Consider the following 12366-nt stretch of genomic DNA (forward strand, 5'->3'; position numbering starts at 1 on the left):
TCTAGCAGACTATCTCATATACCTGATCAGTCACTTCATAGCTCTGTCTAATGTACTCTAACAGACTATCTCATATACCCGACCAGTCACTTCATAGCTACTCCTCACAGGCATGTACCTCTGAGTACATCAGATGTAAACATCTTACTTATCTTATACCCTACATGACAATATTATTCACCGTGTTATATTGCCAAAGTTGTCTTCTTATGCAGTTTCTCAAACTATTTTATTCATAGAAGAATCTCTAGGTGGATAAATTAATCCTTGAATCCAGCAATAAAGTGAAAAACCTCAATGCGCATAGCATGTGTTTAAATTCATCCATGTCTTTTTTGTTCTATATGTAATCGTATCTGCAAATCATATAAATACCATAATATCTAAATCAAAATCATCATTATCAACTTCATAAACTTTAGTATTAGACTTTGTTGGAGGTGACTTGACATTGAAAAAACTGCAAGAATAACTTTTAACAAAGACATGCTGAACAATAATAATAGATAATAGATAATAATAAAAAATTTGAAATAATAATTTGGTAAAATAGTTGTGGTACATTAACAACGGGCACAATTCTAACTCTGGATAATAATTACAAAAAGGTTTGGAGCTCAGCAATTTTTACTGACTACGTTTGGCGACTAGCTTTTAATTTGATGCAGTAGTTATTCTCCCTTTTTTAAGAAAAGAGCCAACAACTCTAACTATTTACGGGTTTTAGTTATTCGCGGAAATTTTTGCTTGCAAATTTGCAAATTTTCAAATCCATCAAATAATATCATCCTGTAGAGTATTTAAAACATTCTCATATCATAAGAAATATTTTTAAAAATATTACTTAATTCTCATGTTAATATTTTCAACATGGTCTGGTATGCGTTTATCAACAATTTCAGGTAAACTAAAGTTAAAATTTAACCAAACCAAAGCTGATAGCTGTAAATAATCTCACCTGATATTCAGCATGAATCACGTCTGTTTCACTTCCAGGTTGGGTCATGTGAATGTCAATCTTCTGTGCCAGCTGGCCAGCGTTGCAGGAGAACTTCTTAGTAGAGAGTGACTGATACAAGACATGATGAAGAAATTCATACTGTTCCTGTAACAGAATAGTTTGTTTTAATTTGTAAATATCTGAAAAGTTTTTTTAGCTTTAAAACTACGGCGATTAACAGGCTGGTCAGCGTAAGCAAAGGTCAACCTTTGACCTAATAAACTGCAATTATAAAAAATGACTGACATCGTGAGATGGTTAAAACTGAAATAGAACATTTGAAATCAACATCTTTTTGCATGGCATGTCTAATCGACCAAAATTCAGCGTATATTTAAAAGGCAACTGCCTTAAAACTTGAACAACTGAGCTTACTCGTACATCGATTTAGCGCGCAATAAAAAATAAAAATATTCACAATATTTTTGCCACAGTTACATTCAGTGCCAATTCTTTCTATTCCAGTTCTATGATAAAATGTAAGACTTCTGAACCTGTGCTAGATGCTGAATGTTTTACAGATATAAACTTCTAAACAAGGCAAGTTAATATAACCATTAATCATTTTAGCCTAAAATAGAAACATATAAATTATGAATATTAGCAGCAGAAAACGAGAAAAACATTCAACATCTCATGGCATAACAGATTTCCCATGTAACAATGATGTATCTAAACATAAATTTCAGCACCTCTGTCCAGTTCTAACCATAAAGTTTTAGTAATGAAAAATTCGCTTTGTAGAGGATTTGATCTTGGAACCTTTGTGTTCAACTGAGCATAACGATCAATAATGTTGAAGAAATTCATTAAATCGAATGAAATACCCAAAATGCCATTGCGTCCAATGTAATGATAATACCAGCTGGTCTCACTAGGTGAATGCCCGGCATTGCCACAGTTATGGTGGCTTTAATTAAAGCTCAATGTGAACCTACCAAAAAACCATTTCATAGCTTCAACTGTACTGGTCCTTGCTCCAAAAACCAATATTTCTTCGAAGACTGGAATTATTCATGAATTTAATTTAATGATTCATGCATTTTCATCTTTAGTTCAAATACTAATTTAGTAAACTCATTAAACAATGCATGCTCTGCCTACCACATAGTCTATATTATTTCAAAAAGTATCTCCACACAGATCTGATAAATGCATATTTCTCTATTGACATTTCTTATACACTTGTTCCTCTTAGCTTTTTTCTTCCTTTTGGCTACATGGCAGCTCGACAGTCGTTTATGCAAATGCAATATCTGATCGATCATATTAATTAAGGTAGACAATTTATAGATTAAGTTATTTGGTTCCTTTTCTATTGCAACTCGCTTTCTCATGACATGGTGACATGACATGCCATGATATGGTGACATGACATGCCATGACAAGCCATGACATGGTGACATGACATGCCATGACATGGTGACATGACATGCCATAATGACCATGACACCACAACATGGCGTCATGGTCACATATTGTATATGCATTGTGTCATCTTGTATTGCGTCACATTGCCATGATCGCATGACTTGGTGACTTGCCATGGTGGTTAAATTTATAGTAGACCGTAATTATCTATTTTACTGACTTACAATTTTCTACACGAGTTCTTTTAAAGTTCAAACAGTAAAGAACCTATAGAGAAAAAATGCATCTTTAACTTATCATCAAAAGATCTTATTATTTTATTGAATTACTTTTAAGTAATAAAACGAAAGTATCTTAAGAATATATTGCAAAAGCACAAATTTGATTGTTTTACAAAAAGTGAATTAAGTTAAATACTTAAAAACTCATGGCTGATGATGCAACAACCAACCGGCTTATCAGCACATACCTAAAACATTTGTAATGACAATTCTGCGCAACCTGCAAGGTGTTAAATAATCTCTGAGTCACTGTTGTTAACCATGTTAGATAGATCTAACATTGTTAGCTAAATACATACATCTATTTAACAACATATTAATAACTTGTTGTAGCTTGTAAAACAGTCTTTTTTATGTGAATATTTATAACACATTTTGCTAATTCCACCATTTTTACATCTGAAAGTTAAAACACTTTGTTATATATGGTGATTTTGTTTTCATTAATATGATTCATTGTAATTTAAAGTTGAATAGACTAGTTAAGATTGGTTAGAACTGGTGGAAGATTACAAGACATTGTGCAGACTGAAGACGATAGATTAGACAAAAAACTAAACAATTTTAGACCGTAAAGCACCAAAATGACACTATGCGATGCACATATGGAATGATATTCTGAAAGTGTTTGCGAATGAAGCATAATAAATACTATATAAACTTACCACAGTCTGTATCATGCATGGTCTCCTTGTTCTCATTTCTCTCACACACTCAAACATGTCAACAACTCCCTCCATTTTAGCCTGGTCCAGCAAGTAGTCAAGGGCTACGTAGGTGCCAGTTCTTCCTACTCCAGCGCTATAATAACATGTAAGACTTGAATCTGTGCTAGATGCTGAATGCTTTACAGATATAAACTTCTAAACAAGGCAAGTTAATATAATTATTAATCATTTTAGCCTAAATTAGGAAAATATAAACTATTAATATTAGCAGAAGGAAAATGAGAAACACATTCAACATCGTATGACAACAGATTTCCCATGTAGCAATGATGTATCTAAACACAAATTTTAGCGCCTGCCTGTCTAGTTATAAGAATCAAGTTTTAGAGACAAAAAATCTTCTTCGCAGAGGATTTGATCTTGGAACATCAAATTCTGGAAATGTCGAGCTCATTCAATAGACTACTGCACTTAACTGAACATAGCAATCATTAATATTGAAGACATTCATGATATCAATTAAAATACCCACAATGCCGTTGCATCACACGTAGCGATTACCAGCTGGTCTCATTAGGTGAATGCCTGACGTTACACCTCAGTACTAAAACCAGCTTATAAACAGTTACAGGTAATGTACATGTAGTGTAAAGGTAATGTAGTAAATAAGGTAATGCTTATAAGCTGTTTTTTAATCCCTTTTAGTTTTTCAATCTGTTTAGTATCTATCTATAGAATCTATATATATAAAAATCTATATGTTTGTCTTTTAACTTTTTTCGGTTTTTGGTTTTCTGTTGTCGCTGCTAAAGTGACTAAAATCTAGCACTGAAAAAGTCCACTGAAAGTAAACTCCCGATGATTGCAATTGCAAGTATGCAAGCACACACACCTAACCACAAGGCTGAACTGCTCTCTCATATGTAGCTTATCTGCGGTCTCCTCATCATGATTGAAGCTAAATATCTACATTTTAATATGAATTAGTTTAACCTTTTTCATTTGTTCTTTTTCAAATTTTTTTAAAAAAGCAATTTCAAAATCCGTTATTTATTTTTTTCATTTGTAGTTTTCAATGGTGCTGTGTCAGTTTCAAATGTTCTGTTATAGTGCAACAGTGATGGCACAATCTCATTCTTTGATTTTCGGGCAACTGCTACAAATTTTAAAATTAAAAAAATGTTCACATGCACATTCTTGAGTAAGAATTGTCTCTACATTTTTTTGGTTCAGTCAGACAAGGTACCCTTGATTTCGATATCTCATCTTTATGTTTGTGCAAGTGTCAACTACTGAGAAAAGTACCAGTATCATCAGTATTCAAATTTTTTACAGATGAATAGCTTCTGCGGCATCAGTTTCCTTTTATCTACGCAGACTTCTATTTATGATTTTGTATTATTAATCCAATATATTCGTGATTTTTAATTTATTTTATTGGTTCATTTTAATTCAGTATCAATTCACTTTTCATTGTAATAATTGTAACAAAACATGCTTCATCAAACCATTACTTGCTAATTATTTCACATTTAAACACTTCTAAAATTGTTTTAGTTTTTCTTTTAATCTATTTGACTTGTGCAAAACATTTTTCTCATGATATGAAGTTTGAATGGTAAATAATATATAACTGTATAATTTTCAAACTCATATACATACACACATATATACATACACACACGCGCGCGCGCGCGTGTTGGCTATGCACCATGTTATGTTATGCGCGCACGTACATATATACACATGCATGCATACGCATGTGTATATGTGCGTGCGGGCATGCGCGCACTCCAAAAATTTGTGGTAAGGCCACAGACATATAGGCTACAAATATATGTGTGTGTATTGTATATATATACAGTACACATACATGTATATATGTAAATGTAACATTTATATATATTATATACAAGCTCAAATATTATGTATATATAATATTTGCGATTGAACATACACTTTTCTAGAATTCAAGCGCAAATATTCATATTTGCGCTTGAATTCTAGATAAGCCTTTACTTTACGACAAACATGTAATGTAATAAACTTACCTGCAGTGTATGAGCACAGGCTGAGTAAAGTTCCTATAAATGTGAGACTTGACAAGTCTGTGGAAGGAGACGAACACTTCAAGGTCTGGGACTCCATGGTCTGGCCAGGCAATATAATTAAAGTGGGGAATGACTCTTGATTCATCACCCTAAAAGGTTAAGAGGCAGCTAAAGCTTAGCTCTTTTATCAGAAAAGCCCTATTTATTTTACTGAAATTGACTTTTAAACTACGGATGCTCAGCCTAGTCATTTACCATGCCTTTTGAGTGACGTTTTGAGAGAGATTCATCAAAACCTTTTTATTTTTTCAGAGCAGTAAGAATGCCTACCAGGATTTTAAAAGCAGCTTTAACTGTTTAAAACAGCGAAGAACAATTGGATCCCCACTTTAATGACAGAGCCTGAATGTTACACTTCAGTATTATATTTTGCAGATTCACCTACGGTAACTCCTTTTGATTATTCTACAATTATTTCAATGGTAAGCAGTAGTAAAGAAACAGGCATGGAAAGCATAAAAGCTCTCTGGCTAGTAAATCAGTAACAACACTAATTGCTACTGAAATTCAAGTAATCTTATTACAGTTACATTAACAGTTCATGTTAAACCATAACTGTCCGTACAAGTTTTATCGTTTTTTCTAGGCAAACCAGACAGGCTGTTTCCGATTTTTTACTCAAAATAAAGACTGGTCCACTAACTTTCAAAGCCATGAAAGCTTTTTTAAATGGTTTCAATATCTGCCTCACAAACAACACAATCGGCAGAACAAGCTCCAGCCATAAATATGTGATGTAGCCTAGCTTTTTAGGAACGTAAGTTGGGGATGTTTAGTCCGATTTAGAATGATAAAGATGGATGTCTTAAAGACCCATTATTATCTAAATTCAGCCTGTAAAATAATCGCAGTCTTTTATGAAAGATAGATAAATTATTTAAAATTGCTCATAGCTCGTTGCAAGATGTTTAATAGGCTGAACACCGAGAAAAATGAGTTAAAAAAAGCGCGATTTTATCACAAGCTGGCGTTGTTATCGCCCTTTTTTGAGCTTATCTTTAAATATGCAATGCTAAATAGCTTATCTATCTTTGAGAAAAAAATGAAACTATTTTGAAGGCTGAATTTAGATGATAATGGGTTTCAAGACACCCATCTCTTTCATTCTAAATCGGAATAAACATTCTCAATCTCCATTCCTAAAAAGCTAGCGTACGTCACATATTTATGGGCGGAGCTTGTTGTGCTGATCATGTTGTTTTCGAGACTGATATTAAAACGCTGTAAAAAGCCTTTATTACTTTGAAAATTAGTGAACAAATCTTTATTTTGAGTACAATTTTGGGAAAAGCGTGTTTGGTTTACCTAAAAAAAACGATGAAAGTTGTACGTGGCAGCCGTGGTTTAAGTTGCGCTTAGTACAGGTAGAAATTTCTTAAGCCAACATCAAATAGACTATAATACTTTTAGTGTAGAGAAAATAATTCATCTATGCTCTAAGAACGACAAACAAAATAAAAAAAAACTTTTTTGAATTATTTTTGTTATACTGTTGAAAAAAGTGCAGTAAATATTATGCTATATTCAAAATTGTTCAAATACAGTTTATTGATCAGTTCTTCATTCATTGTATTGCAGGTAAAAGGAGTGCCTACAGATTTGATAAGTCAGAACACGGCACAATTAAACACATGTGCAGTAAATGAATGACGTTGTCCTTGAACATACAGTATGTATACATGTACCTAGAATATATGAATGTAAATTGGCAGCCTTTGGAGTATTAGTAGCATAACACATGACGATCTCTCACTGAAATGCCAGCGCGCTAGTAATACCTATGATTCATTTGTTGTCATCATAAAATACATGATGTGATGAATGAATGTGAAATATTGTCAAAGATTAGGTGCACATAAAACTCACTTCAAGTAATTATAATGGCCTAATATATAAGCTACCTGCTTTTACCTTTCATGCAATTGGCTAGTAAAATAGTGTAACTTACCTTTTGAACCATAAGGCTGTTAGTAGTAAAGTCAGACCAAATCTCAGATGACCGAAGTGTAACTCTGAACTCTCCAAATGTTTTGACCACTCCGACGTCCAACGGATAATACTGAAGGCATTTTACCTGTAATTACATTAAATGAAATTGTTATATTGCGTAACAGTATATTATATACTGACATGTTTTATTATGTAATTATTCGTATATTTATTACTCATGATGTGTACTCACTAGTGTAAATTACCCTAGGACATTTATGTATTCGCCTCATCTAACTTGCGCGTTTTCACGGAGTCATCCCCTCGCAAAAATTTCATGAGCGAAACCAAACTGTAATTACGAACGAGCAAAAGCGCGGAATTAAATTGCTTTGTTTATTGATAGTCCAAGAAACAAATGGCAGCAAGCGATCAAATTGCATTATCGATCTCGGCCACACAATTCTACCTGCGGTTCACAATTACAAACTAGTCCCAAATTAAGATTTTTTTTCTTATCGGTGAACCGAATCTGAGGAATCTAATTATGTTTGTTCCACTGCATTTATTTTCACATCACTACATTTTCGCACTCATCAGAGCTGCGAAATTAAGTTGCAACAAAATTTTACTCTGTATGCTACTCACGAAACTAAATACTAGCAAAATATGTGTCCTAGGGTAATGTTTAATATGATAGTTTGATACTATACTAGCGGCATGACCGGCGTTGCTCGGGTATTAATTACAGCTTATAAAACAGAGGCAGGTAATGTAGCTGTCTGCCACTTGTTATTAGCCTGGCATATTGCCAATGGCTAATTTGAGTAAGTTAGTACGTATTGCTAAACTCACTAATAAAAGCCAAAAGATATAGCATAAAATGAGGTTGCGCCGTAACGCACAGTGGTATGTGTATTAAAACCCACAAGGCGACATATATTGCTTAATGAATCAATCTCTGTGTAGCTCAATGGTTTAGCATATCATCTGGAGAATGAGAGCTTTTGGGAAGACATCTCCTGCGATACGGATTCTTCATTCCAATATTTAATAGCTAGAGCTGGACAAACCGAATCACCCACATAGGCGTACATGCGCAAACAGAAACTTTGAGATTCCTATACATAAATTATAATATATATTATAATATTTTACGCCTTACATATTAAATTTTACTATAGTATGTTCTCAGTTATCTTTTTTAAGAACAGGTAGCTAGTTTTTCATTATGGCTCTTTAAAAGTTTTATATGCTTTTGCATCCAAAGAAATTGAAATCAAGAAATCAAAAATACAACCTTACACTTTCAGATGGTTTTATGATAAAATAATATAGCAGAAGCCCACCTTAGAATTTTCTACAGCCTTAGTAACCATTACAATGGCACTAGGTTTTTGTTGCCAGATCATCAACCAGAAGTCTTTGACAACAGCATCAGTAAACGGTCCTGAAATTAATACACAAAAACACTTTAATTTAGCAAACAATGACACTGAGCTAAACTCAGCTAAGTTAAGCTAATGTTAAAATAAGGTATAGCGCATATTAAGCGTCGTTAATACTATAATCCAATATTCTTTTGCTATTTTGATATTTTCCACCTTTTCTAAAAGCTAAAAAACTAAGTACATATCACAACACACGCTAAGGACTGATGCAAGTATTTCATTATCTAATCAAATTAATAACCTAATGCTTAGTTTAACATGCACTAGTCATCGTGAGTAAAAAAGGCCTCAACTGTGAAGTCTTAACCTCTTATAAAAAATAAAAAACTTTTTTTGTTTGCTATAAACTAAAAGTAAAAGCTTGCATTTAGCCGTACCTGACAACCATTACATTCTCATAGCGCAGATGATGTGGATTTGGAATTGTGCCCACATGGAGTTACCGTGTGATAGATGTTTCAATGGAAAATTGCATGCTACGGATTAACACGAATTCTTAGCTAACTATAAAGGAATTTAAACCAGAGGTCATAGCAGCACACTCCTTTCTTGCTTAGCATTACACTTTTGAAATATAATGACTGAAATTTGGAAAATATTTAAAATGACATAACTTGCACAGCATTTTTTGTGCATCATTGACAAGTGCCGTTGCTATTTTTTGCAAGCATGAAACATTAGATAAAACATATGCATGTACCAAACTTCCCTGGTTTTCGGGGTTTATGTCATTTCAATCTTGCGGATGACACAACCTGCAGATTAACTGCGTCATGTAATCAGTGAAGTAATTTTTACATACTTACTGTTCCACATTTACCTTTCCATACTTACCTTTACCTTAGCCCCGTAGGTATTATAGTACTAGTACTAGTCTAACTAGCATATAGTGATTGAATAGCAGTGAGTTATGACAAAAGTTGTTACCCATATGAAGCTAGAATTACCCATAGTACTACTAATAGTAGTCTAACAAACACTCACTAAGTTAGTAGTTTGGCAGCATCAGGTAGTTCCAATTTTAACTGTCAAAATGATTAGAGAGACAAACAGACATTGTCTAGTCGTCTGCCATCCTATTAATCGAACTATGAATCACTGAATTGTAACGTAAAATACAAGGTCACAGCCTACTTCAGCTAATTCAAGTCAACACACTGACAAAAAAGGAAAAATATGTACTTACCTTGTGCAGCGATAAAGTGATCATCAACGCTGTATGCCTGTAAGTATATTTAATATTCAATAGAAGTAACTGGCCGTGGTTGACATTAGCGTGTGCGAAAAAGAATAGTTCAAATTTTAGTTTATTTTGAAAATTGAAACTGCTAACAATGGTTAGCTCAGCAATTTTTAAAGAGCCGTAGCTAAATGAAACTTTTTAATTTTTTGAAGATGCAATTCTGTGGCACTACTAAATATTTATTCTTTGTAGCAAACAAAACAGTTAATCCTTCACAAAAAATACTAATGGATTTATAAAAAAATAATGAAAATTTATAAAAATACTAATGGGGTTTATCTCAATAATAGGGGTGTCGAAAGGGTTTCTTAGAGCAGTAATTATTTTTTCACATGATTACATAACTTAATCACGTCGCAAATAGTATACATTTGACAGGTTTAAATATTTCTTCCATAACAGCATCAATAGCTATACCAAATTACAACTCTAATTCAGCAAAAATTCCCTTGTCTTTTGCATAAATAGGAAGAATTTCAAAAATGCCACCAACCTGGAGATAAGTGGCATTGATGAAATCTGTCTCTCCAGGATAAGTTGGGTCAAGCCTGACTCGGTGTTTGTTAGCTATAAACAGATAAAATGAAACGGATGACTCTAAGTACAAAGGTTGCTAAGCTAACATTTCAATTACATTGAAAATTAGAGTTTTTGCAATTCAGGTTGACAAATCCACAGCTGCAAATAGATCAAACAAAGATTTAAAAGAGATATTCTAGTTACACTGATATGTGGGAAGTAGATTTTACTATGCCACATGAGTTTGTCTCTAAGAGTTAGTAAAGTCTGAAAGGCTGTACAATCTATTGATAATTGCAGAAACTATCAGCATTTTAACAGGAAAAGACAACTCATTATTTCCTAAACTATCCGTCTAACAAGAAAGGATATGGCAGAGCAAATTGCTGCACTGACAGTATTTAAGGATGCCTCTTTAAATAAAAACTTTTGGAGTATGTCGGCAATTCCTGTTATTGTAGTTCAAACGGAAATGACCTGCTTGGGTGTGTCGGAAATCCTATAACACGAACAGTCTAACAACATTCAGCGTAATATGACCATGTGTAAACAACATTTGTATATGTGTATATAGCATGTGTAAACAACACATGCTTGTGATAGCCAATTAAAAACAGTAAGATAGATTTTAAAGAATTTTCTGCGATTCAAAGGGTGGATAAGAAGTAACGCCACAACATTAGCGGCAACTGAAAGCTTAGCTAGCCTGTTAGCTAAACGAAGACGGCCTCACTCCTTAAAAAGTAAATGCACGTATTTATACACTGCGCGACATGATATTTCAATTTGCTTTATTAATAAATCCAACTTCAAATTGCCTCAAGCTTCTGTTTATCAATGGTTTCCTAGACAGGAATCCTGCACTTGAACTGGAATGCTGAATAAAGCGACTAATTAAGATAGCGAGCGAAAGTAGTGTACAATACCCCACTTCTACAAATAGAGCCCTCCTTATCTAATGCAAGAAACAATAAGCAGTCTGCTATAATGAAAAATAAGGTAATCTTCAATATAGCGAGGGCAGTGTTTATCCGTCTGTCCAAAGTCACACTAAGAGCGTTGGGAAAAAAAAGATCGCCTCACACGGGAATCAACCTCGAAGTGTAAGATTGAATGACAAGCGCGCTATCGTTACCCCACTCAGCAGCCAAAACAATACACTGGATAGTTCTTCATATGCTAATTACTCAGGATGATTTCTCACAGTGCACGGGACATGCAAGCAAACTAGTAATAATAATACTAGTAATAATAATACTAGTAATAATAATAATACTAGTAATAATAATAATACTAGTAATAATAATAATACTAGTAATAATAATAATGCTAGTAATAATAATAATACTAGTAATAATAATAATACTAGTAATAATAATAATACTAGTAATAATAATGAAAAATACAAGTAGATTGTTCATAAAAAACCACCTCTTTTTAAGTGGCCTATTTGAAAGCTACAAGGTGGATGCACACAAACCCTGTGCGTATACTCTGCATTGTACCTCAAGAATAACATGAGGCATTTTACCCAAAAACTGTTCGTAGCAAATATTTCTGGCTGTTTGCCAAAATCATAGTTTTCAATTATGCGGTAATCAAATAGCTGAGGTTCATAAAGTTGATCGGAGATTTTATGCTTAGAAAATCGATTGAAAAATGATGGAACTATTAAATTTGGAAGCTTAAAATATTTTAAATGAAATAGTTTGTCAAAACAGAGTTATCTGTACCAGATTAAGTATTTCCATCTGATTCACTAAACGCAAAAGCTAAAACTTTTTTGTGAATGC

The 12366-nt window shown here is 33.3% G+C and overlaps 1 protein-coding gene across 1 annotated transcript in view; it reads right to left on the reverse strand.

Moving 5' to 3' along the window:
- The window catches only part of LOC137399516 (receptor-type tyrosine-protein phosphatase epsilon-like), a 47088-nt gene that overhangs the window by 18953 nt on the left and 15769 nt on the right, over window positions 1-12366 (reverse strand). The window contains exons 13-19 of the mRNA XM_068085664.1: window positions 10548-10621; window positions 9998-10034; window positions 8710-8810; window positions 7380-7505; window positions 5372-5520; window positions 3318-3453; window positions 959-1105 (exon numbers count right to left, since the gene is read on the reverse strand). Coding sequence (XP_067941765.1) covers window positions 959-1105; window positions 3318-3453; window positions 5372-5520; window positions 7380-7505; window positions 8710-8810; window positions 9998-10034; window positions 10548-10621 — 770 coding nt within the window. The remainder of the gene's footprint in view (window positions 1-958; window positions 1106-3317; window positions 3454-5371; window positions 5521-7379; window positions 7506-8709; window positions 8811-9997; window positions 10035-10547; window positions 10622-12366) is intronic.

This window comes from Watersipora subatra, chromosome 7, assembly GCF_963576615.1.
Source record: "Watersipora subatra chromosome 7, tzWatSuba1.1, whole genome shotgun sequence".
In the NCBI taxonomy this organism is placed as follows: Eukaryota; Metazoa; Bryozoa; class Gymnolaemata; order Cheilostomatida; family Watersiporidae; genus Watersipora; species Watersipora subatra.